Raw genomic sequence first — 27,816 nt, 5'->3', positions numbered from 1 at the left:
ACAACCCTAGTGGTGGCCTGGGTCCAAATAGTTGTGTAATACCGTCATACCGTGGTGTTTTGACGGTTGTCATACCATGGAAATTCATACCGTTGCAACCCTATACACATCTATCTCATGTTCTAAGGCATTTCCGGTAACCCTTTATGTATCTCTTCTGTCAATCTATGTAGTGCGACTGCTCATGTTCTGTGTTTGCTGAGCACCTGTCAGTCACTAATAGTGACTTGGGGGAAAACTGTGCTATCTGTATTAGTTATTGTCAAGTTTGTGTTTTTTTTTGTATTCTGCACCCATACTTGTATCTTTGTAGTACAGTGCAGCTGTAATGGTGCTCCATAAATCATTTAATAATTGCCTGACAAGCTTGAATGTGCAGTCATTGAATTGTACTAGTCTGATTTTTCAATGACTAGATAAGATAAAGCCATGGCACAGTTTCATCTTTCCGTGTTTAAAGCAAAATTATCCTGTGCAAATTTTCATTTTTTAGATTTTTCAACCCAATATGAAAGTGAGGTCAGTCTTAAAGGAAAACTTAGAGGAACTCCAGTGAAAATAATGTAATAAAAAAAAAAAGTGCTTAATTTTTACAATAATTATGTATAAATGATTTAGTCAGTGTTTGCCCATTGTAAAAAGGAATAGATTTCTCATGTGAAAGGGTACCCCCTTTTACATGAGAAATCTATTCCTTTTTACAAACAGACCATCAGGGGGCGCTGTATGACTGATATTGTGGTGAAACCCCTCCCACAAGAAACTGAGGACCGTGGTACTGCTGGCAGTTTCCTGTCTGTGAACCTTGTTGCATTGTGGGAAATAGCTGTTTACAGCTGTTTCCAACTGACAAAAAAGCATGCAGCAGCTACATTACCTGCCAACAGTAAAAATGTCCCCATGTAATAAATGTCAGAATGTAAATCAGGGATTTAAAAGATTTCACAATGATTCGGATAAAGTTCAATTCTTGGTCGGAGTTTCTCTTTAATTAACCTTTCTTTCCCATTCTGACATTCAGTTTGGAGTTCAGGAGATTGTCTTGACCAGGACCACACCCCTAAATGCATTGAAGCAACTGCCATGTGATTGGTTGATTAGATAACTGCATTAATGAGAGCTTCTGTACAAGTAATCCTGCGCTCACATGTATCTCCTCCACTCCGTGGTAGTATTATATATAAAAGAAAGAGAAACACACAAAACATAGCATAATACTGTTTCAATGATCTATATATTTTATACAGTCCCCAATGCCTTGCATGCACTCCTAATTCCACCAGCAGTCAGTTGTCGTAGGCCTCCACCGTGTGACACCATCTGCCGCACCACAACCCACAGAAAAGACCCCGTGCAGTAAGCACTCAGTCAACCCTGGCAGAACGTGGTACAAACAGGCACTTCCACAATGATCACTCCACTCATAGGGTCTCACAGGTCCTCACCCTCCACTGTGGCTGCCCAAGCACAGACAGCAGCAAAAGCACAGACCCACGAGCTCGAGTCACCTCCTCCTGTGTGTCGGTTCTTAACCACCACCACTAGCCTCTCACCTTTCAGGCCGCTGTCCAAATTATAAGACAGCAACCACACTTAGGTTTTTATCCCCGGCACTCTCCTCAGCGTTTCTTCAGCGGTATAAAAAATCTCCCAGAATAAAATCCATCCAACCTAATGACTGAAGGAGCTCAACATAGTGTAAAACTGTAACATTTATTAAAAGTTAAAAAGTAGTGCACTCACATCTCCCAAGTAAAAACAGCGCAATTAAACAATGTAATCCAGCATGCCGACTCGCCCACGCCTCTAAGCTCCGCCCAACGCGTTTCGTACCTCCGTACTCATCCTGATGAGTACGGAGGTACGAAACGCGTTGGGCGGAGCTTAGAGGCGTGGGCGAGTCGGCATGCTGGATTACATTGTTTAATTGCGCTGTTTTTACTTGGGAGATGTGAGTGCACTACTTTTTAACTTTTAATAAATGTTACAGTTTTACACTATGTTGAGCTCCTTCAGTCATTAGGTTGGATGGATTTTATTCTGGGAGATTTTTTATACCGCTGAAGAAACGCTGAGGAGAGTGCCGGGGATAAAAACCTAAGTGTGGTTGCTGTCTTATAATTTGGACAGCGGCCTGAAAGGTGAGAGGCTAGTGGTGGTGGTTAAGAACCGACACACAGGAGGAGGTGACTCGAGCTCGTGGGTCTGTGCTTTTGCTGCTGTCTGTGCTTGGGCAGCCACAGTGGAGGGTGAGGACCTGTGAGACCCTATGAGTGGAGTGATCATTGTGGAAGTGCCTGTTTGTACCACGTTCTGCCAGGGTTGACTGAGTGCTTACTGCACGGGGTCTTTTCTGTGGGTTGTGGTGCGGCAGATGGTGTCACACGGTGGAGGCCTACGACAACTGACTGCTGGTGGAATTAGGAGTGCATGCAAGGCATTGGGGACTGTATAAAATATATAGATCATTGAAACAGTATTATGCTATGTTTTGTGTGTTTCTCTTTCTTTTATATATAATACTACCACGGAGTGGAGGAGATACATGTGAGCGCAGGATTACTTGTACAGATTCTGGATTACACACTATATGCTTGGTGACTGATTCTGCGACCCATGGACATGTAAAATGATGGACTGAGTTGTTCATATCTTGCTAAATACTGTATATATCTTGCTAAATACTGTATATTTTGTATCTGGGTATACCAGGAGTGAGTGAGCGCATTTTTTTGTAGTTTGTTATTAATGAGAGCTTGAACAGGTGTTCCTAATAATTCTTTAGGTGAGTGTATATCCACTCAGTTTGCCACTTCATTTCATAGATCTGGTAAGATTGTACAATCAAACTTGTGTCATTAGTGGGGACTTTTAATTTGTGAGAGTAATAAATATACTAGGGCCTCTGTAGCAGGTGTGATGTTTTGGTGCTGATCGTAGGTACCTTGAAATTATTTCATAAAGTATAATTAAATAATCAAGGAGTGAGTATTGGTAGTAAATGGATTTTATTCTTGTATTATAAAGTGATGATTTTTTTTTTTTCTTAGGAAAATGAAAAATCGCCCAGTCAAAACAGAAAAGCCAAGGATGCAACATCAGATAGCGGGAAAGGTTTGTTTCTGTAGTGTAGCGGGATGTTATTATTTTTCTCTTTTTAATGTATTCAGGTTGCTTTATTCAAACCCCTAGGTTCAACGTGACCTGGAACAAAGGCAAAGGTACTGTATGCAGATCCCAGAGCCCCATCGGAAGCGTCAGGCTACAAGTGGTTTGCAAAAGACTAATAGTAATCCTCCCTGTGCACCCCTAAGGAAGAATGATTCCCATTGATCTATTGCAAACCAGGGATTGTAGCACCGATGCTTCTATTGGTGCTCTGGAACCTGTATACTGGCTTTTCTTTGGTGCAGAGAACCCAAGCAGTGGTGCAGAGTCCTGCTGCCACCGCAAAATTTGCGAAACGTTCGTGGCAAACAACGTCATAGGCTAGCATTAATACCATTGCATCTTTGACTGATCCGGAAAAGTTGTGCAGGACCCAAACTTGTTTGCCAGAGCTGACCGACCGGCATGGGCGTCGCTAGCCCTATTTTGGTGGGCCCGTGCCCCAACATGTCCAGCAGCGTCAGACCTCGATTAGCGGGCGACCAGTTAGAACGGGTGCTGGGACCTAGCGGACACCGCTGATATGCGGAAGTGACACTTCCGCATATACAGCGTGGTGCGCCCGGTGCCCTCTCTAACTGGTCGGGGTCGCCCGCTGATCGTGGTCTGACACGCTGCTGGCTGTCAGGTGAGGGGGGTGCCTGCCTGTCACTCACTACCTAACCTGGGGGTCCCTGTCACTCACTACCTAACCTGGGGGTCCCTGCCACTCACTACCTAACCTGGGGGACGCCTGTCACTCACTACCTAACCTGGGGGATGCCTGTCACTCACTTACCTAAACTGGGGGTCCCTGTCACTCACTACCTAAACTGGGGGTCCCTGTCACTCACTACCTAACCTGGGGGGCGCCTGTCACTACCTAACCTGGGGGGCGCCTGTCACTACCTAACCTGGGGGGCGCCTGTCACTCACTACCTAACCTGGGGGGGGCGCCTGTCACTCACTACCTAACCTGGGGGGCGCCTGTCACTCACTACCTAACCTGGGAAGCGCCTGTCACTCACTACCTAACCTGGGGGGCGCCTGTCACTCACTACCTAACCTGGGGGGCGCCTGTCACTCACTACCTAACCTGGGGGGGGGGGGCGCCTGTCACTCACTACCTAACCTGGGGGGGGGGGGGGGGGGCGCCTGTCACTCACTACCTAACCTGGGGGGGGGTGCCTGTCACTCACTACCTGACCTGGGGGGTGCCTGTCACTCACTACGTAACCTGGGGGGCTCCTGTCACTCACTACCTAACATGGGGGGGTCCCTGTCACTCACTACCTAACCTGGGGGGCGCCTGTCGCTCACTACCTGATCTGGGGGTCCCTGTCGCTCACTACTTAATCTGGGGGTCCCTGTCGCTCACTACTTAATCTGGGGGTCCCTGTCGCTCACTACCTAATCTGGGGGTCCCTGTCGCTCACTACCTAATCTGGGGGTCCCTGTCGCTCACTACCTAATCTGGGGGTCCCTGTCGCTCACTACCTAATCTGGGGGTCCCTGTCGCTCACTACCTCATCTGGGGGTCCCTGACGCTCACTACCTGACCTGGGGGTCCCTGTCGCTCACTACCTGACCTGGGGGTCCCTGTCGCTCACTACCTGACCTGGGGGTCCCTGTCGCTCACTACCTGACCTGGGGGTCCCTGTCGCTCACTACCTGACCTGGGGGTCCCTGTCGCTCACTACCTGACCTGGGGGTCCCTGTCGCTCACTACCTGACCTGGGGGTCCCTGTCGCTCACTACCTGACCTGGGGGTCCCTGTCGCTCACTACCTGACCTGGGGGTCCCTGTCGCTCACTACCTGACCTGGGGGTCCCTGTCGCTCACTACCTGACCTGGGGGTCCCTGTCGCTCACTACCTGACCTGGGGTTGCCTGTCGCTCACTACCTGACCTGGGAGGGGCGCCTGTCACTACATACACTGGGGGGGGTCCCTGTCACTACCTGAACTGGGGGGCCTCATGATTGCTGAATTTGTCTTGTTGGGGTTCACATGATTGCTAACTGCGAGACTATGGGAAAAGCTGAATCATCATCATATGAGACAATAGCATTAAACCTACTTTTTTTAGCTTTTTAAAACAGAAAATAAAACTGGGAGGTTCTAAAAAAATGAATACATTTTTTCATGAGTAGGATGGATGAAATTGTTTATCTTCACAGTTTATTTTCAACTTGGATTTTCCATAATGTTCATGTATGTGTTAAAACGTTTGTACAGTATTTAGTTTAAATTGCTGTTGCCACTTTGCGATAGATAAGTGACTTTTGGGTTGCAGTTTGGGCACTCGACCTCCAAAAAGTTCGCCACCACTGTCCTAATCTAATGTCCCACCATTGCTAAGTTCATGTAAATTGGTCTCCACCCGTGACCACACCCACATTTTTCGGCGCGCTAGCTGCAGTGTGCTGATCTCTGCTGCCCACAGTATGTACAGTATAAGCTGTTCTCTAGTGCCTGCACTGTGTGCTGATCTACCTCCAGTGTGTACAGTGTAAGGTGTTACTCTGTGCCTTTACTGATTGTAAACCAGCTGTATTGTATGCTGATCCCTGCTACTTTCAGTATGTACAGTATTAGCTGTAAAGCCTGGTACACACATACAATTTTGATTAGCCAATTTTAGCTCTCTTCATCAAGTTCATTGTCTGTTGACCCACTTACTGCATGGGGGTGGTAAAATTGGTCAGTGATTGACCAGTCAAAATTGTATGTGCGTATACATCTTTGATCTATGCCTATACTGATTGTAAATTATCTAAATAAAGGACAGGGGGCTCCATCCAATATTTTGATGGGCAGGCCCGTTATCTGTAGCTTACACCGCTACTAAGTTCATGTACATTTGGCCCCACCCATGGTCACGCCCACTCACTGCATGACCACGCCTTTTTTTTTTTTTTTTTTTTTTTTTTTTTTTTTTTGGCCATATACCCCCCACCTAGTGCCCACAGGTGCCCCCCAATCTCCAAGGACCCTAGGAACGCCCCTGCCAACCGAACTGATGTGAACAGATTCTATTGCTTTGCATAGGGTACTTTTGCATCCGTTCTGCTAAATGAAATGTATAAGACACTGTGAATCGGGCCTGAATTGAGTGATCTGCCATACAGTTTTGTATGTATTTTTTTTTTCTTTAAAAAAAAAAACAAAAAACAGCCGAGTCTTAAATAATAAACTTTCTAGCCAGGGAGGAAGTCATCCAGCCTGCATGCATCACACTTTCTACACCTTTTCATGTTTTTGTTGTTGTTGTTGTTTTTTTGTTATTAGTCTTCTGTTTGTGGCAAGGTGCATATGTGTTAGGAATGAGAATTGAAAAAAGGGAGCCTGCCATGAATCACACAGTAAAATATGGGCTCTGACAAGTTACATGGAGACAGAAGTAGGGAGAGTGTTGCAGCAGAGTGTTTTCAGATCAGCTTGTCAACTCAATGCCTTGGGTAGGATGACAATGCCAAGTTTGGGAAAACATATTGTTGCACATAAGCAGTTTTATTTTTTTTGTTTTTTACACTGGAACTGTGAACAATATGAAAGCTGACATACAGTATTTATTTCCATTTTAAACTATGCAAATTGCCTGGCTGTCCTGCTTATCCTGGTCTTTAATACTGTTAACCACACACCCTGAAAAAGCATGCAGCTCAGATGTTTGTTTCAGGCATGTGATTTGGACACTACAGTTGACAAAAAAAGCTCAACAGGACTGCCAGGCAACTGGTATTGTTTAACCCCCTTGGCGGTATGATTCATTCCAGATTTTAGGGTCTAAAAAGCGGTTCAATTTTTTTTTTTATATAATCCTTTCCGACCCTAAAACCGGGAAAAAATCATGCTGCTAGGGAGATCTGCAGCAGCTCAGCACAGACTGAACTCCCTGGGATCCAGCGTTGCAGTTTTCCCTATGCCCTCTGGGTGGCGCTGTAACCCTATAGTGAGATTGCCGGCTGTCGCCATGACGACACTGCGATCTCGCCACTGGGAAGCAGAGCCTCGGAGGAGAGGAAGAAGAATGGCGGCTGACTTCGGGATCCCCCGGGAGGTGAATTAAAACGCTCGCTGCGCCCTATACTCTGCAGTAGCTTCCTAGCACCACAAGTTCAACTCGTGAATACCACTATGGCCCCTATTCATAAAACATTTGTGGTGAAAAAATTTGTGGAGGGAAAATACCGTATCAGTATTTTAGACTTCTGGTTGGTCATTCATAAAAATGTTGCCAGCTGCGATAGCAGTGCGGAGATTTCCCGCTGTAGGCTGGCGGTAGGCAGTCTGTAACCTTGCAGAAACACACAAGCTGGCAGAGTCCCTCCGTGTGCTGCTCTCTCTGCTGCTGCTTGGGAGGTCTGTCTCATTCAGTTACATGGTCTCCGCACGCTTATCGCTACATCCGAGGAAACGGTATTTCCTGTCCGCATACCGCTTCCTCTAATATTTATGAACTGACATTTTGTTACTTTTTCTAGATAAATCTAGAAAATCACCGCACAAGGCGGAAATGTATCGCTCTGCTGGGGAATTGTAGCTTTTCATGTGGAAACAGCTTTTATGAATTGAGACTTTGCTAAATGGTCGGGAAAGTCAGCTGTTTTAAGCATTACCGCGTGCGGGAATGCTTTATGAATAGAGGCCTAAGGAGGTTAAAAGAAACTAAATATGGCAGCCTCCACATTCCCCTCAGTCCTGGAGCATTTAATGGGCCGGAATATGACGACTAATATGATGTGACAGTCAGTCTATGTAATCTGACTCTGAATCTGGCAGATTTCTTGAAAGATGGATCTCCAGTTTTTGTGTGTGTTTTGGCAATAGCCTTAGCATAAATTGAAGGTATATTAGGCTAAACTATGCTTTTCCAGCTTTTAACTGTCCTTATTTTAGGCAGTGCCCACTGCAGTTAAAAAAAAAAATTCTTGGATCACTGCTGTGGTACTTATCATGGTTCAATATCTTATTCATTCTGACATTTTGTTTCTCCCCACATTTTTAAGGAGTGGTGTGGCGAGTCAGGCAAAAGCAGCGCAGGAAATTTTCAGTGCACCACCATAGGCTGTAATAGGATTTATGGCTCTAGCGGTGCTCAGGCAGTAATTTGGGTGCTGTCAAGAGACTAAGTCCAAATTACAATAAAAACGGTGTAATTTGGCTGCCAGCAATAGCTGGCAACTGAATAATGTCTTGCTCCACATTCTGCGCCGGCCTGGAGGAGAGAGTAATTAAAATGAATGCCGCCGGGACTTTTGCAGGAGTAGGGTGAGCTGTTTTTCAAGTTGACCTTTAGCATATTTCATGGCATCAGCGATACTATTGCTTAATTTCTTGTATTTGGGTGGATAGGCTCTTCACAGCTCTAGAGTTCAGACTTGTATTCAGGATATCTCTTAGCAGCCGCAGGAGTAGCTGTGCTAGATTCCGATTGTTCTTCAGACCATTGGGCTGCCGCTGAGGCGTCACGTGGATGTAACTTGTCTGTCATGCCCATTGATTCAAAGTGTTTCCACTTGAAGTCCGCTATACTTGTGGAGCATTTAGACTTCCTAGACATATTGCCCACCCGGCAAGTCCAGCATCTCCGTGTTCAAGTGGGATTGGCGGCTGACTAGGAGCGGCGCTCACAGGAGGTGTCCTCTCGTGAGTGCACAGTGCATGCACCCCGTCACATTTTTGGTTTTACCAGCAACCAATTTCAATGTTTTATTATTTTTTTTTTTGTTTGTTCGTTTTTTTTTTTCTCAAGAAGTCAAAGCCGGTAATGATTTTTAGTGCTTTTCTACCAACTTCCACTATGTAGACAGCTAATTTTTTTTCTTTTGGCAGATGGTCTTGCGTACTCGGCCCTACTCAAGAATGAACTCCTAGGGGCGGGAATAGAAAAAGTTCAGGATCCTCAAACAGAAGATCGCCGTTTGCAGCCCTCTACACCAGAAAAGAAGAGCCTTTTTACAGTAAGCATTATGTTTTTGCCATAAATTTAACAGGCTAAGTGATATATATATATATATATATATATATATATATATATATATATATATATATATACATACATACATGTAAATATGTCTCTGTTATGGGGGGGGGGGGGGGGGGTTTGAAACTGATAATAGCATACTCTTGTACTTATTGCTAGATACAAGAGTATTAGTGCAACATTTCTCCTTCCCATTACTTTGTATTAGAAATAGCAACTTCACTAGGACTCCCATATCCTGATTTAACTAAAGCACAGAACGCACTCCTCTCTCACATCTTCACGGCCACAAAGCTAACTATAGCAGCAGCCTGGCGCTCACGCACTTTATCCTTTGATCTGGTTAAAAATAGGCTGACTCGCGTACTATTTTTCGAAAAGTTGCGAGCTAGAATAGTTGATAAAATTGATAAATTCAATAAAATTTGGCTACCTTTCATGCAATACCTCTTAGGCCCAGAACTTAGCGCTAGGGTGAACAGTTTATAACCCGAATTATGTCCTTAACATAATATTACTTTTATTAACAACTGTGTCGTCGTAGGGCCTCCCTGTCCCAAACCCTTGTCATTGCCTCTTTCTCTGTCCTAACCTATCCTTTCTCTCTTCCCTTCTCTCTCTACTCAGGCTCAACTTAGCCTCTCTTTTTCTCTCTCTTCCCACTCTCCTTTAACTTCTGCCTGCTCTGAAAGTAATACTCCTATTGCAGGATCTCTCCTTACCTACGATGTACTAATCTATAGTCTTCACCTGCCCTCACTGGAGGGTAGGTGTCAATGGCGCTACTTCCCCCCCTCAGTTGAATGGGATACACTCCTGTCCAGCCCTGATGGGGTTCTATGTATGGATAGGTGTGTTATTCCGAGTCAATGGCACCTTTAAGTTATATACCCCTGGACCCCCGTGAGCTATAACAAAATAAGTAACATGCAATTCAAGCTTGTAGTATAGTATGATTACAAGAAGTGATATTAGATACTAACTTTGTTTTTTTTGAAGATTACCATTGGCATTCCTGTTACTGTAATAGTCTCATTATTTCCTGCATATGGACAACTTAATCCTTACCTTTGTTTTTTAAATGCCCTGTTGACATTATATGTGTTTCTTGAAAATTCAATAAAAATTTCTATTGGCAAAAAAAAAGAAATAGCAACTTCATGTATACCAGGGGTCTCAAACTCGCGGCCCTCGATGCAAAATTTTGTGGCCCGCGCCGGCAAAAGCTTCCTTATAGCTCTCTTCAGTGCTCCCAAGTAATCCGCCGCATCCCCGCCGCTAAACGTGGGCTGCAGAGCCCCCAAATCGCCCTGGGGGCAATCCGAAGGCATTTCCTGGAAGGGGCAGAGCTTTCAGCTTCAGCTCTGCCCCTCCTGACGTCAATCGCGGCAGATCGCCGCCTCTGCCCACCCCTCTCACTCTTCCTCACAGAGAGGGGCGGGGAGAGGCGGCGATGCACCGCGATTGACATCAGGAGGGGCAGTGCTGAAGCTGAAAGCTCTGCCCCTTCCAGGAAATTCCGGCGGATTGCCCCTTGGGCGATTTGGAGGCTCTGCAGCCCTCGTTTTGCTGCGGGGACACGGCGGATTACTTGTAATGGGAGCACTACAGCGAACTATAAGGTAAAATAGGCAAAATAGTTTGCTTCAGTGTGAATTTGTTTTTGAAATAAAAATCAATGCAGCGGGGGGGGGGGGCTTTAGCTGCTGAATTACTTTTTTTGTGAAATCCCTTATGCGGCCCAGCCTCATCCTGACTTTGCCTCCTGCGGCCCCCAGGTAAATTGAGTTTGAGACCCCTGATGTATACAGACACAGGTAATGTATAAAATTATCTAAGTGCCAGGGAGCTTGCTCACTCCTCTCCCCCATCTGCACGCGTAGTGGGGCGTTTCTGTGGCAATGACTGGCACGTCATTCTGAAATGGACCCAAACAGCATGGCTTTCCACAGGCCCAATTCCACTATTAGTCACTGTGACCTCAGCGGTATAGGGCCAGTGAAAAGCTGCACAGTTTGGATCTATTGCCAAATGATGCGTCAGCTGCTGCCATGTTGATGCATCACTACAAGCAAGGAGGTGTGGAGGAGTGAGCAATAAGAAGAGCACTTCCATTCACTTTCACCTGAGGACACAGGTAATGTATAAAATTATCTATTTATAACGCAAAATGGTGGTAGGGAAAAATGTTGCCTTAATACTCTTGTACCTAGAAAAACGTTTCATCCCCGCTTTAGAACAAGACACAGAACATTTATATTGCGCTTTTTTCCTGGCAGACTCAAATCGCCAGAGCTGCATCCACCTAACATTGGTAGTATTGTCTCGCACTCATTAAAGGATCAAACCCATACTCTTTAAAGGGGTTCACTTGTATGTTTATGTTGCAGCTGTAATGTCTCGCTCCATCCTCCTCCAATGCTCCGTTCCCCACCGCCGGTAACCTGCTAATTATTCGTTTAACTAGACTCTCAGAACTGCGGCTGGGTGCGTGCTCGCTCCTGCATGAGTCATCAGGATCTTACTGCGCATGCTTAGTGCAAGAAAACTTCGTACTGCACCTGCGCGGTAAGTTCCCATGAGCTGCAGTTCTGTTCGTCTAGTTAGATGAATAATTAGTAGGTTACCGGCAGCAGGGAACGGAGCATAGGAGAAGGACGGCGCGGGACATTACAGCTGCAGGGGGCCAATAGAAGCCCCAGGTAAGTGTCAGTTTTAGCTTTTTTGTGTTTCAAAAATTGAGTTTTACAGATTTTCAAGAAATACAATAAAGCTTCAGATAAAGCTGAAAATCAATTGGCATAACATTGAACATTTGCCATAAAATGGTAACAAAGTAGCAAAATAAACATTGTAAACTGTAAACACTTGGAGTAAAGCACATCTGAAACATGATGTGCCCCAGAGGACTATACCCAACTATCTGGGGCATGCTATAAACCAGTGGGGGAGGGGGTCCCAGCATGGAACCAGGAGGAATTGTGACCTCTGTTGTCCGTCGCCCAGCAATAGACTGGCTACCCAAAGAAGACCGCTATTGTTGGCTTAACGGGCAGGTTAAAGTAAGGAAAGAGGAGGAAACAAGGAAAGGATAGAAAGAAGGAAGAGGAAAAGAAAAGAGAAGTTGGTGGTCCCGACTCATTACCTTATTAAAGAATCCTCCATTGATGGGTGTTCAATCTGGATTCAGGGATCACAGATCTTATCAAAGTTTTTGTGAGTATATTTCAGGATACTAGTCAGTTTCTCATTAATCATGAAGGAGTTAATTCTAGATTTTACTTCATTGATCTTGACAGAGGGTCAATCCAGTTTCCAGCAATAGTCATACTGGCTGCTGAGAAAGCAAAAGAAGCCTAGTTTATTTTGAGACAAGGTCAATGACTCCACCTTCTCATGTAGGAGAGCTTACCAAGAATCTTTAGGGATAGATAAGTGAAAAAAAGTGTGAAAAGTAGTCTATACCTGGCACCAAAACCTGGTGAGTCGAGGGCAGGTCCACCATATTTGCAGCATGTCGCCTGGTGTCCTGCATCCACGAAAGCAAAAAGGATTAGCGGAAGAGAACACTTTAGCGATTCTAGTTGGAACCAGGTACCAGCGTGTCATAACCTTGTAAGCTGCTTCTACTGTATGTAAATTAGATGAGCAATGGGATACTCTACTCAAAATATTTAACCAGTCTTCCCTTTCCTTTGTGCCTGGGCGGTCTGTTTCCTGTATATGAGTGGATGAGGGGTCATTCTGGTCAGGTGAGAAAAGCATAAATTATAGAAATTGGCCCTTTAGAGTTAGGATGCTGAAGACGTGTTGTATGGGGGGATCTTGTTCTGGATTAGGGACTAAATCCAGTGTTTTATTTGTAAATAGTGGAAAAATTCTCTAGGTGGGACTTGAGAATTTTCTTGTAGAGCAGGCCAGGTGTGAACCTCTCTGGGGGTAAGAAAATGTGACTTTGGTGAAGTCATTGTTAGTCCACCATCGGAAGGCTGTTGGATTGTCGTACCCTGGGGTGAAAATGGGATTGTTAATAAGTGGTAGTAGAGGGAGAAAGGGGGGGACAAGAGATTGGCCGAGTATCGGACTGAGTCCCAAACTTGAAGGCTGTGAAGCATTAGGAGGGCTAAGAGAGAGAGGCCATGTCTTTTGGGGTAACCAAAGTAGGGTGCTTGGAAGTATGGGAGTACTATCTGGTATTTCGAGGAAAACCCAAAGAGGGGTACTGTGGATTTGAAATAGCTGGGTTAATTGGGTAATAGTTGCTGCCTGATAATAAGAGCAGATCTGAGGGACCCCGAGACCACCATCTAACTTGTGAGCAACGAGAGTAGATTTGTTGACTCTAGGGTGTTTACGGCCCCAAATAAAGGATTGTATCCTATTTTGGAAAATACAGAGATAATGGTTGGGTACTTTAACTGGGAGGTTATGGAAATAATCAAGAGGTTTAGGTAGGAAGGACATTTTGATTGAATCAGTTCTACCTAGCCAGGAAAGAGTTCAAAGTATCGGTTAGCGTTGGTAGGGTTTTTAATAGCTGAGGGTAATTGGCCGCGAAAAGGGATGCATAATTAGGGGTTAGAGTGATACCTAAGTATGGTAAGGACTGGACCCACTTAAAAGAGCAAGACTCTGTTGTATGGAGAGAAGTGAGGTCAAGGATATGCCCATGGCCTTAGACTTAGCCATGTTGATGCTTAAGCCAGAGACCTCATCCGCAAACATTAATAGCTTATAGGAGATGCCCGTCCGTTCCACCCCTTTAATATTGATATTTTCACTTAGAAAACACGTGAAAGGTTCTAGAGCTAAAATGAAAAGTAGGGATTAGAGTGGGCAGCCTTGCCGTGTCCCTCGTTTAATTGGGAAGGGCTGTGAGCTGTGACCTGAAAATCTCACTGAAGCTGTAGGAGTGGAGTATAGTCCTCCGATCCAATTAAAAAAGTATGAATCCAAAACCCAACTGCTCAAAGCAGGTTTCAAATATTGCCAATAGAGGGTGTCAAATTCCTTACATGTCAAGAGATAAGGATACACTTGTGTAGTTAGTGGGACAATGACTGCACGTCTGGTGCTATCTTCAGCTTGCCTGCCTGGTACAAATCCTACTTAGTCACAGTGAATGAGTTCTGGGAGGACTCTGTTTATGCGTAAGGCTTAAATTTTACCTAGTAACTTGAGGTCGACGTTAATGAGAGAGTGAAATTCGTGAGCTGCATGACAATCTTGCTCTACTTTGGGAATCATGGAAATATGGGCAGTTAACATGGAGCTAGGGGGAAGTTTGCCCTCCCGTAGTTTGTTATAGCAGTTAGTTAAGGTGGGGGCCAGTAAACTTGCTATTTTTTTGTAATACTGGGCTTTAAAGCCGTCTGGGCCTGGTGTATTGTTAATTTGCAAAGTTTTTATGGCAGATAGAACTTCAGGAGTGGTGATGGGTGTACTGAGACCAGTTGCTGCGGCATGATTGAGTTTAGGGAGATTTATCTGATCCAGGAAGTCAGTAATAGTTCTGTCGGAGGTGGTAGGAGTATCAGTGTATAGGTCAGAGAGGAATTTGGTGAATATGTCTGCTATCTTATGGGGGTTGGCGGTTGCTTGGCCAGATGTATCGCGCACTTTTAAAATGGTAGGGTGGAGGGTTTATTTTTTAAATGTTCAGCTAAAAGAGCTAGAGGTTTATTAGCGTTATAATAATATAATCGTTGCCTCCAGCCTACTTGTTGTTTACCTTTGTCGGTAATGAGTAGGTCTAATTCAGTTCGGAGTCTGTCTTTAATGATTCTATTGATGCGAGTGGGGGTCTGCATTTTCCAATTAAGAGGTCAACTCTGCAATCTTTTGGTTGTGTTGGTGTTTGTGTGCTTGCCATACCGAGCAGGGTGCCCCTAATCGTAGCTTTATGGGCTTCCCAAAGAGTTAGTGAGGAAAGCACAGAGCCTTTATTGTCGGCAAAATATTCTGTGACTTTATCTTTGAGTTCATTGACTAACTCTTCTTTAGAGAGCATGGAGTAATTGAGGCGCCAGTGGAATTCCCTATTGATTGGGCAAGACAATACAGCAAAATTTGAAATTGGTGAGTGGTCAGACCTGGGGGTAGTGTGTATCTTTGCTGCCGGAATTAGGTGGAGGTATTTCTGCTGGATAAATATATGGTCTATATGACTAAAGCTATCATGAGCATTTGAGTAGAAGGTAAAATCCTTGGTAGTGGGATGGAGTTCTCTTCATATGTTAACGTAGCTGTATTTGTCAAGCAGTGCCTTGATTTTGGTACCTTGTAAGTCTATTGCTTCGGGGGTGGAGCTAGAGGCAGCATTTCTCCATCTAATCTAGAATTGAGAGTAACGTTAGTATCGCCTGCAATGAAGATTTGTCTGGAACAGTGTTGTGTAAAGACCTGAAGGAAATGGGAATAAAAATTAGATTGGTGTGCATTAGGGGCATAAAAGGAAGCAAAGGTGACCACTCTGTCATATATTGAGCCAATCAGAATAAGGTATCCAACCGTAAAGTCAGTAATTTGTTTTGAACATATAAACGGAAAGTTTTTCCGAAAGGCAATAACTCCTCTGACTTTAGTGCAGGCGCAGGAAAAATAGGCTGAGGGAAAATGTCGACTTAAATATCTGAGGCAGGAAGATTGATCTAGTCTGGTTTCCTGTAAGCAAATGACATCTGCTTGACAAGCTTTGTAGTAAGCAAATGTTTAGAGCGGGGGGGGCAAAACCCTGGACGTTATGCGAAAAAATTAAATGTTTGGATTCATGGAGGATCAATAAAGATGTAAATCCAAAAGTGTAAGGCTATGAGATGGGAGACCCATAAGAGAGGAAAGGAAAAGAGAGCAGGAAAAGGGAGAAAAGATACATAGTAGGATCTCCGCCCAATAGAGGGAAAGATCAGTGAGAGCATGAGGAGTATGATTGTCAGGCGACCCGAGGGTCATGAGGATCTGGGAGGTTGACCAGAAATAGGTCAATAACAGTGTGGACTCAAAAATAGTAGAGTTCCAGGTGACAGGGAACTCTGACTGGTATATTGGGGGAACATGTGACGACCGGCTGTCCTGCTGGCTAAATACAAATTTGAGATGGCTGGGAGCTACGATCGAGGGGGGGGGGCAACTAATATTCGTAAATTTTGGGGAGCTGTTAAAATTTAGATTGGTGGTAGTCACTGTTTGCTAGGAAGCAAAGCAGTCGGTGCAACTCGGGAATATCTTATTCCCAGGTTATATTAATAGGAGCAAGCCTAATGTACTTAAAGGGAACCTAAACTGAGGATATGGGGTTTTCCTTCTAAAATAATACCAGTTGCCTGACTCTCCTGCTGATCCTGCATCTCTAATACTTTTAGCCACAGCCCCTCAAGAAGCATGCAGATCAGGTGCTCTGACTGAAGTCCGACTGGAATAGCTGCATGCTTGTTTCAGGTGTGTGATTTTCCCCCACTACTGTAGCCAAAGAGATCAACAGGACTGCCAAGTAACTGGTATTGTTTATAAGGAAACCATATCCCTCTCAGTTAAGGTTCCCTTTAACAAATGATGTTAAGGGTAAGAATTTAGTAGACCTGTGTGACCGTTGACTCCAGATGCAGGATAAAGTAAAGAAGAAAAAATATTCGTAATAAGCGAGATGGGTAGGCATGTGGGGTCAATAAGTGGCACAGTCCAGTGTAGAAAGCATGTGTGTTGCCACAATAGTTTGAGAACTAGAGTTTGCAAATGACAAAATAAGAGGTTGTGGACAACGTACAACTATAGGTGTATGGAGGACCGTACAGGTATATAGCATACATATGGAAGCCATATCTACTTCCTGGTTGCAACAATCCAAGAGGCCTTTTAAAGAGAACCCAAGGTGGGTTTGAAGAATATTATCTGCATACAGAGGCTGGATCTGCTTATACAGCCCAGCCTCTGTTGCTATCCCAAACCCCCCAAGGTCCCCCTGCACTCTGCAATCCCTCATAAATCACAGCCACGCTGCTGACAAACAGCTTGTCAGAGTTGGCTGTGTTTATCTCTATAGTGTCAGTCTGCTGCTCTCCCCGCCTCCTGCAGAGCTCCAGTCCCCGCCTGCATCCCTTCCCTCCCTGCTGATTGGAGGGAAGGGACGGGGGCAGGGACCTGAGCTATGCAGGAGGCGGGGGAGCAGCTGAGACTGACACTACAGATTTAAACACAGCCTCACAGCATGGCTGTGATTTATGAGGGATTGCAGAGTGCAGGGGGACCTTAGTGGGGTTTGGGATAGCAACAGAGGCTGGGCTGTATAGGCAGATCCAGCCTCTGTATGCAGATAACTTTCTTTAAACACACCTCGGGTTCTCTTTAAATATACAAGAGTTGGTCTTTGAAAAGTGTTCATTAGGTGACATAGTTGTGGAAGCGTTGGTATGGGGTAAAAGATGTTGAAGTGCCATCTAGTGGGGAATCAGGTGTATCGTCCTAGTTATGAAACAAAAAGATGTAGATAGCGGTGAAAATAGGCTCCACCATGGTATATGTGTAAGATGATAGGACATTGAGTGGTTAAAAAAAAACAAAAAAGCATTTGGATTACGTGCAACCAGTAAGCAGGTAGTTCACAAACCATTGTAGGATCACATCCATAAATAAAGAGCATAAGAGTAGTTGACTCAATGGCAACGATGTGATAATGTAAGATACCAGTAGCATGTTCAAAGTAATGCTATTAAGTCTGCTACAGGAAGGTCTGGTGAGGAGGGAAAGGGGTGCTCAGTGACGGAAGGACGCACATGGCGACTTTGGGGTATGAGTGATTAGTGGGTAGGTGTTGGGGAGGGGATACATGGGAAAGACGGTGAGAAAATACAGGTGTTATTATGCGGTATTAATGGCAATTAAAACAATGCAAACTTACTAAACCGTCAGTTATAGGAGATTTTCTGTGATAGACCATATCATAACAGTGGAAATCTTAAATATAGAAGCTTATTCGCTCAGCGGTTGCGGCAGCCAAGGAGAGCACTAGAATATAGGAAAGGTTGATAAAGAATATTTTGGTGCCATCTAAGGGGGATAGAGTGCAACGTCCTAATTGAAAACTAGACATGGAGGGCGATAGAAAGCACTGCTTTTCGAAGCAGATTGCAAACTAACTGCTCTGATATGAACTCTCTCATAGAGAATCCTTGCACAAGCGTTTGCGCTTACGTTTTTTTTCAAAAACGCCTATAATGTGAACAAGGCCTTAAGGGATTGCAGCAGCGGAGGTGAAAAAGCTGACTCCTGAGCTGCATGCATCAATACAGGCTGCCATAGATCTATCTCTAAACGGAGCAGTGCTTTTCAGTGCTGCTAGATTTGGGCGCAGCCGGCGCCTCCATAGACTTCAATAGGAATCACTCCTATTGCAGCGCTCAGTGAGTAACGTCGGGTCCGTCAGAAGATGGAGCCGAGGTCGCTTAACCTGCTGGGCGGTCTGGACGAGCTCAGCTCGTCCAGTACCGCCGGAGCCTGCCGCTCAGGCCCTGCTGGGCCGATTTGGCTGAAATAAAAAGCAGCACACGCAGCCGGCACTTTGCCAGCCGCGTGTGCTGCCTGATCGCCGCCGCTCTGCGGCGATCCGCCGCGAGCAGCGGCGAAAGAGGGTCCCCCCAGCCGCCTGAGCCCAGCGTAGCCGGAACAAAAAGTTCCGGCCAGCGCTAAGGGCTGGATCGGAGGCGGCTGACGTCAGGACGTCGGCTGACGTCGATGACGTCACTCCGCTCGTCGCTATGGCGACGATGTAAGCAAAACAAGGAAGGCCGCTCATTGCGGCCTTCCTTGTTTATTCTGGCCGCCGGAGGCGATCGGAAGAACGCCTCCGGAGCGCCCTCTAGTGGGCTTTCATGCAGCCAACTTTCAGTTGGCTGCATGAAATAGTTTTTTTTTTATTAAAAAAAAAACCCTCCCGCAGCCTGCCTGGCGATCTTAATAGAACGCCAGGCAGGTTAAAAACATAATAATTCGGCCTCCAGCAATCGCTGTAAGCCGAATTATTTCATTCCCCCACTATCCATGTCGGCCTGGAAGGGGAATAGTAATTAAATCGGCCCGGACTTGTACAGAAGCAGGATCAGCTATATACCGCTGTATCCTGCGCCCAAGTCTACCGGCGCCGATTTCAAATGTACTCCTCTCTAAAGGATGTACACGGCAAATTACAGGCTCATTGTCAGAGATTGGACCATGCAGAACTTCTGCATTTAGCAATTTTGTAGGTGTTATGGAAAAACAGGAAGCAACTTTGACCTGGAAGAAGCTTTGGGCAAAAAAAAGCTTTGAAAATTGCTCTGATTAGCAATTTTTTTTAACAAGTACATGTTTATTACTTTCAAACACAGAAGCTCAGTGACAATAGACGGCGTATAACATCATCAGTGCATATACTAATAGAGCTATACAAAATACAAGATAATACGGCGTATATTGGTATGTTTATAATATGAACATCTGAACATGAAGAATTACTGGTATATGGTGTACAAAGGAAGGTAAGTAGAGGAAAGAAGATAGAAGAAATGAAAAGAAGTGAGATGTCTCCAGTCGCTGGACGCAGTTCTTATTAAACTTGTTTGGACAATTCCTATTGGCATATGTCAGTTTATATAGCGGAAGCACTTGTTCAGCAATTTTTAAAGCGATTTTAGTTTTCCTGTACTGTACACTGAAGCGTAATCTCCTCCAAAATGCTGAACAAAATCACATTGCTCTGGTGAGAACAAGCCCATACAAACACCCTAGCCAAGCACTTTATGACACACTGGCGCGTTTAAAGTGCTCAAAAGCGCTCTTGGTGTGAACCAGCCCTCAATCCTGTGTGGCACGTAAATAAACTACCTGTTCCGCCACACTGTTCCAGCTGTTACCTCAAGGTAGACCAGGCCACACACGTCATCTGGTAGGAGAGTAACGGTGAATACGCTAGCATGTCAACAGCTACTGTTTAGGGGTGTCTCCTAGAAAAAAAAATGTGTTTTTAGAAGTATTCATTTTATAAAAACAAACCTTTTCCCCCTCCAGCACCAGTGCTTGATTCTGGAACTGGGCATGCACTAACAATGTGTTCACTTTCACTTGAAAATGTACCTGACCTGAGGCAGAGCTACCTAATTTAAGCACAGAGGTATGTTTATGCTGGATCCACATACATCTGAGTTGTTCCCTTCTATCACCCTTCCATTACCTCTTCTTTCCCACCCTATTTACTCCCCTTAAAGAAAATCTGTAATGAAAAAAACTCCCCTGGGGGTACTCACCTCGGGTGGGGGAAGCCTCCGGATCCTATTAAGGCTTCCCCCGTCCCCCTCGGTCCCACGGCGGTGGAGAAAATCCTCCCGGAGCGGCGGCAATGTAAATATTTACCTTTTGGCTCCAGCGCAGTATCCGCTCTTCTGACGGAGATAGGCGAAAATAGCCGATCTCAGTCGGGCCACTCTACTGCGCAGACGCAAGTCGCCTGCGCAGTAGAGCGGACCAGACGGAGATCGGTTATTTTCGCCTATCTTTGTCAGAAGAGCCACAACAGCGCCCCCGCCGGAGCCCGAAAAGATAAATATTGCACATGCTGTCGGATTTATCGCCTGTGCGTTCTGGGGGCTGCAGCGAGACCGCCATGGGACACAGGAGGATGGGGGAAACCTCAATAGGGTCCAGAGGCTTCACCCTACTAAGGTGAGTACCCCCCAGGGGAACTTTTTTTTCAGTACAGGTTTTCTTTAAGGCATACATGTCGGACTCTGGTTAAATTTGGCCCTCTAGTGGTTTCCCCACTTTGCATTATGTTTGGCCCACTCTAGACCACCAGGGAAGCTATATTGGAGGTGAAGCCCGAGAACACCAGGGGAGCTATATGGGGAGGTAAGGGAAAAAGCACTAAACACCAGGGAACTGTATAGAGGATGGAGAGCCACTAGACACCAGAGAACTTTATAAGGGAGGAAGGTGTCCAGTAGGCATTGAGGTTGGCCTGCGACTAGGTCCCAGTGTACAGTGTTCGGCCCAATTTGTATTTGAGTTTGACACCCCTGCCTTAAGGTGATGAGGGAACATGTCGGCGAGCCTGCCTCTCTGGGGTATGGTGGTCCTAATATTTCCTACTGGCTGGATTTGATAACATAGGAAGCTAATAGTTAATTTTGCATGGAGGCTATGGCCCTTATTCAATTCACTTTTTCTCTGACCGTAGGTTTTCTCCTAAATGATATTTTCACACATTAGCAATAAAATGCATTTCAAGCTACCAGTAAGCATGAAAATATTTAGAATAATTTGGCAGTACCTTTTCACCTACTTTTTGGTATTTCTGCATTTGCAGAGAGCTGACATTATTTTTCACAGAAAATAAAAAATGATCTCCTAGGAAAAAACTTATGGGAAAAATAAAATTGAATAAGGACTTATGTCTTGTCTTATGTGTTTCCCCTGGGCACGCTGATTACTATTAAAGAGGAGCTGTCAGCCATACTATCCTAGAAAAATAAACACATATATAAGTAGGTAAATACTTGCTCTACTTGCATAACATATTTATTGCACTGTCCACATTTTGATTTTAGTGATATTTCTATAGTAAAAAAAAAAAAAGAAATTGGGAATGCAGTGCCTCTGAGCGCTCACACGCTTTATGGACCTGAACCAGTTTTATATGCTCCTGTACTGCCTGATGAAGCGGGATTGTTGACCGCGAAACGCGTTGCGATTTTATGGAGCTGTGAATAAATTGTATATTTTTTACTCTGCATTTGAGTATATGTCCACTACCAGAGGGAGGTAAGTCCACCTCGACTTCCCTCTTTTTATCATTTTTAGAACATTGTTTTACTCTGCTTGGCGCCTCTGTTCGTACATATTACAGCACGATTAAGTCCACCCCTGGTGGAGGGGTTCTTTCCCCATTTTCCTATCTACAGAGAGCGACTTTTATACCTGAGTGGGTGTCAGGTACTAATACTCCCCACCTGCCTGTCAAGTGGTTACCTGATAGTAACCCACCTTTGTGAGTATAAGAACCTTTGACATTACATTATATATTGAGCTTACCAGACAATATTGCACTATTGGGCTCTTGGTGTCCTCTGTTTTGTTTTTACAAGTGATTTCACAGGCCATGCTCGCTGACAATATTTTATTATTTTATCCCATTTGGCCCCCAAAACAGGACTCTCACCTTCACCTATTTATTGCACTGTCCATATTTAGATTTTAGTGATTTTTCTATGGAAAAAAAAAAGAGAAAATCCTTCTTAGGATTTTCTTCTTGACTCTATCTTTAACCACTTCCCGACCGCCTAACGCACAGAGGCGGCCGGGAAGTGGAGCCCTGAAGGACCGGCTCACCCACAGAGGCGGCGGTCCTTCTAAGGGCATGGGCGGAGCGATCGCGGGATGTTAACCCTGCGATCGCCGCATACAAAGTGTATAATACACTTTGTAATGTTTACAAAGTGTATTATACAGGCTGCCTCCTGCCCTGGTGGTCCCAGTGTCCGAGGGGCCACCAGGGCAGGCTGCAGCCACCCTAGTCTGCACCCAAGCAAACTGATTTCTTCCCCCCCCCCCCCCCCTGCCCCAGATCGCCCACAGCACCCCTCAGACCCCCCCCTGCCCACCCCCCAGACCCCTGTTTGCACCCAATCACCTACCTAATCACCCATCAATCACTCCCTGTCACTATCTGTCAACGCTATTTTTTTTTTATCTCCCCCCCTGCCCACTGCCCCCTCCTGATCACCCCCCCACCCCTCAGATTCTCCCCAGACCCCCCCCCCCTGTGTACTGTATGCATCTATCCCCCCTGATCACCTGTCAATCACCTGTCAATCACCCATCAATCACCCCCTGTCACTGCCACCCATCAATCAGCCCCTAACCTGCCCCTTGCGGGCAATCTGATCACCCACCCACACCAATAGATCGCCCGCAGATCTGACATCAGATCACCACCCAAACGCAGTGTTTACATCTATTCTCTCCTCTAAACACCCACTAATTACCCATCAATCACCCATCAATCACCCCCTGTCACTGTTACCCATCAGATCAGACCCTAATCTGCCCCTTGCGGGCACCCAATCACCCGCCTACACGCTCAGATTGCCCTCAGACCCCCCCCCTTATCAATTCGCCAGTGCAATATTTACATCTGTTCTTCCCTGTAATAACCCACTGATCACCTGTCAATCACCCATCAATCACCCCCTGTCACTGCCACCCATCAATCAGCCCCTAACCTGCCCCTTGCGGGCAATCTGATCACCCACCCACACCAATAGATGACCCGCAGATCCGACATCGGATAACCACCCAAACGTAGTGTTTACATCTATTCTCTCCTCTAAACACCCACTAATTACCCATCAATCACCCCCTATCACCACCTGTCACTGTTACCCATCAGATCAGACCCTAATCTGCCCCTTGCGGGCACCCAATAACCCGCCTACACGCTCAGATTGCCCTCAGACCCCCCCCTTATCAATTCGCCAGGGCATTATTTACATCTGTCCTTCCCTGTAATAACCCACTGATCACCTGTCAATCACCCATCAATCACCCCCTACCACTGCCACCCATCAATCACCCCCTGTCACTGCCACCCATCAATCAGCCCCTAACCTGCCCCACGCGGGCAATCTGATCACCCACCCACACCAATAGATCGCCTGCAGATCCGACATCAGATCACCACCCAAGCGCAGTGTTTACATCTATTCTCGCCTCTAAACACCCACTAATTACCCATCAATCACCCATCAATCACCCCCTATCACCACCTGTCACTGTTACCCATCAGATCAGACCCTAATCTGCCCCTTGCGGGTACCCAATCACCCGCCTACACGCTCAGATTGCCCTCAGACCCCCCCTTATCAATTCGCCAGTGCATTAGTTACATCTGTTCTTCCCTGTAATAACCCACTGATCACCTGTCAATCACCTGTCACTGCCACCCATCAATCACCCCCTGGCACTGCCACCCATCAATCACCCCCTGGCACTGCCCCAATCAATCACCCCCTGTCACTGCCACTCATCAATCAGCCCCTAACCTGCCCCTTGCGGGCAATCTGATCACCCACCCACACCAATAGTTCGCCCGCAGATCCGACGTCAGATCACCTCCCAAGGGCAGTGTTTATATCTGTTCTCTACCCTAAACACCCACTAATTACCCATCAATCACCCCCTGTCACTGCTACCTATCAGATTAGACCCCTATCTGCCCCTAGGGCACTCAATCACCCGCCCACACCCTCAGAATGCCCTCAGGCCCCAGCCCTGATCACCTCGCCAGTGCATTGCTTGCATCTATTCCCCCCTCTAATCACACCTTGAGACACCCATCAATCACCTCCTGTCACCCCCCTAGCACACCTACCCATCAGATCAGGCCCTAATTTGCCCCGTGTGGGCTCCTGATCACTCGGCCAAACCCTCAGATCCCCCTCAGACTCCCTTCCGATCACCTCCCCAGTGCATTGATTGCATCTATTTTCCCCTCTAACCACCCCCTGAGACACCCATCAATCACCTCCTGTCACCCCCCTAGCACTCCTATCCATCAGATCAGGCCCAATACAACCTGTCATCTAAAAGGCCACCCTGCATATGACCGGTTTCACAAAATTCGCCCCCTCATAGACCACCTGTCATCAAAATTTGCAGATGCTTATACCCGTGAACAGTCATTTTGAGACATTTGGTTTCCAGACTACTCACGGTTTTGGGCCCGTAAAATGCCAGGGCGGTATAGGAACCCCAGAAACGGACCCCATTTTAGAAAAAAGAACCCCAATGTATTCTGTTAGGTGTATGACGAGTTCATAGAAGATTTTATTTTTTGTCAAAAGTTAGTGGAAATTGATTTTTTTTTTTTTTTTCACAAAGTGTCATTTTTCACTAACTTGTGACAAAAAATAAAATCTTCTATGAACTTGCCATACACCTAACGGAATACCTTGGGGTGTCTTCTTTCTAAAATGGGGTCACTTGTGCGGTTCCTATACTGCCCTGGCATTTTAGGGGCCCTAAACCGTGAGGAGTAGTCTAGAAAACAAATGCCTCAAAATGACCTGTGATTAGGACGTTGGGCCCCTTAGCGCACCTAGGCTGCAAAAAAGTGTCACACATGTGGTATCGCCGTACTCAGGAAAAGTAGTATAATGTGTTTTGGGGTGTATTTTTACACATACCCATGCTGGGTGGGAGAAATCTCTCTGTAAATGGACAATTGTGTGTAAAAAAAATCAAACAATTGTCATTTACAGAGGTATTTCTCCCACCCAGCATGGGTATGTGTAAAAATACACCCCAAAACACATTATACTACATCTCCCGAGTACGGCGATACCACATGATTGGCACTTTTTTGCAGCCTAACTGCGCTAAGGGGCCCAAAGTCCAATGAGTACCTTTAGGATTCCACAGGTCATTTTTGTTTCAAGACTACTCCTCACGGTTTAGGGCCCCTAAAATGCCAGGGCAGTATAGGAACCCCACAAATGACCCCATTTTAGAAAGAAGACACCCCAAGGTATTCCGTTAGTAGTATGGCGAGTTCATAGAAGATTTTATTTTTTGTCACAAGTTAGCGGACATTGATTTTAATTGTGTTTTTTCACAAAGTGTCATTTTCCGCTAACTTGTGACAAAAAATAAAATCTTCTATGAACTCACCATACTCCTAACGGAATACCTTGGGGTGTCTTCTTTCTAAAATGGGGTCATTTGTGGGGTTCCTATACTGCCCTGGCATTTTAGGGGCCCTAAACCGTGAGGAGTAGTCTTGAAACGAAATTTCTCAAAATGACCTGTGAAATCCTAAAGGTACTCATTGGACTTTGGGCCCTTAAGCGCAGTTAGGGTGCAAAAAAGTGCCACACATGTGGTATCGCCGTACTCAGGAGAAGTAGTATAATGTGTTTTGGGGTGTATTTTTACACATACCCATGCTGAGTGGGAGAAAGATCTCTGTAAATGGACAATTGTGTGTAAAAAAAAATTAACAAATTGTCATTTACAGAGATATTTCTTCCACCCAGCATGGGTATGTGTAAAAATACACCCCAAAACACATTATACTACTTCTCCTGAGTACGGCAATACCACATGTGTGGCACTTTTTTGCAGCCTAACTGCGCTAAGGGGTTCAAAGTCCAATGAGCACCTTTAGGCTTTACAGGGGTGCTTACAATTTAGCACCCCCCAAAATGTCAGGAAAGTAAACACACCCCACAAATGACCCCATTTTGGAAAGTAGACCCTTCAAGGTATTCAGAGAGGGGCATGGTGAGTCCGTGGCAGATTTCATTTTTTTTTGTCGCAAGTTAGAAGAAATGGAAACTTTTTTTTTGTTTTTTTTCTCACAAAGTGTCATTTTCCGCTTACTTGTGACAAAAAATAATATCTTCTATGAACTCACTATGCCTCTCAGTGAATACTTTGGGATGTCTTCTTTCCAAAATGGGGTCATTTGGGGGGTATTTATACTATCCTGGAATTCTAGCCCCTCATGAAACATGACAGGGGGTCAGAAAAGTCAGAGATGCTTGAAAATGGGAAAATTCACTTTTTGCACCATAGTTTGTAAACGCTATAACTTTTACCCAAACCAATAAATATACACTGAATGGGTTTTTTTTTATCAAAAACATGTTTGTCCACATTTTTCGCGCTGCATGTATACAGAAATTTTACTTTATTTGAAAACTGTCAGCACAGAAAGTTAAAAAAATCATTTTTTTGCCAAAATTCATGTCTTTTTTGATGAATATAATAAAAAGTAAAAATCGCAGGAGCAATCAAATGGCACCAAAAGAAAGCTTTATTAGTGACAAGAAAAGGAGCCAAAATTCATTTAGGTGGTAGGTTGTATGAGCGAGCAATAAACCGTGAAAGCTGCAGTGGTCTGAATGGAAAAAAAGTGGCCGGTCCTTAAGGGGTAGAAAGCCCTATGTCCTCAAGTGGTTAAGCCAATCCTGACATTTCCTCCCTTCCTCCCACCAAGCTCTGCAATAGAAAGTGCATTGTCATTGTGTAACTCTGCAGCTTCTCAGCATGAGAAATATTGGCCAATCAGAGAAGAACAGAGCTGTGGGAGGGGAAAATGGGAGAGAAAGAGGCTTCAGCCAGTCAGGCTGCATTATTTAAGTCTGAGGGGAAAGTAGAGAAGAAAAAAAGAAAACCCATTATGCCCTGCAACTTCCTTTGTGCAGCAGAAGTACCAAATAAGAGCCAGGGAAACTTGGGAATAATCTTTTATGGAGAAGAAAAGTAAGAGGGATTTTTAACTTTTGGATTGCCTGGATAGCATTCTTATTACTTGTTTACCAGATTAAAAGAAATAATTGATTTTTGACTTTATGCCTGACAGCTGCGCTTTAAGCTGTATGGATTCGCTAAGTGCCAGTAATGGCAAGGGGTTTGAGAGTGAACAGGGGAAAAAAAAGGGGCGCCGCCATGGGCTCCCATTATAAAAGCTGCACCCGTTCCGCAAAGCCGCAATTTGCATAGCGGGACAACTCTGCGCTCGCTATTTTATCAGGCGGCTCCTTGCGCCCAACCTTACTGTTATTGACACAAATCGCGCCTCTGCAGGGGTGTGGAGGAGGTTAAGTTTTAAGTGACACTGGGGGGGGGGGGGGGGGGGGGGTAGTTGAAGCGTCAG

The 27,816-nt window shown here is 45.4% G+C and overlaps 1 protein-coding gene across 1 annotated transcript in view; it reads left to right on the top strand.

Annotated features, from left to right (window-relative positions):
* Window positions 1-27,816, top strand: part of FZR1 (fizzy and cell division cycle 20 related 1) — a gene marked incomplete at its 3' end in the record, with an annotated part of 132,991 nt that overhangs the window by 83,734 nt on the left and 21,441 nt on the right. Inside the window, exons 4-5 of the mRNA XM_068264898.1 lie at window positions 3,051-3,114; window positions 8,984-9,111. Of these exons, the coding sequence (XP_068120999.1) occupies window positions 3,051-3,114; window positions 8,984-9,111 (192 nt within the window). The remainder of the gene's footprint in view (window positions 1-3,050; window positions 3,115-8,983; window positions 9,112-27,816) is intronic.

The sequence above is a fragment of the Hyperolius riggenbachi genome, unplaced genomic scaffold (assembly GCF_040937935.1).
Source record: "Hyperolius riggenbachi isolate aHypRig1 unplaced genomic scaffold, aHypRig1.pri scaffold_209, whole genome shotgun sequence".
In the NCBI taxonomy this organism is placed as follows: domain Eukaryota; kingdom Metazoa; phylum Chordata; class Amphibia; order Anura; family Hyperoliidae; genus Hyperolius; species Hyperolius riggenbachi.
Note: the sequence above shows the minus strand (reverse complement) of the source record. Positions and strands in the feature narration are given on the sequence as shown.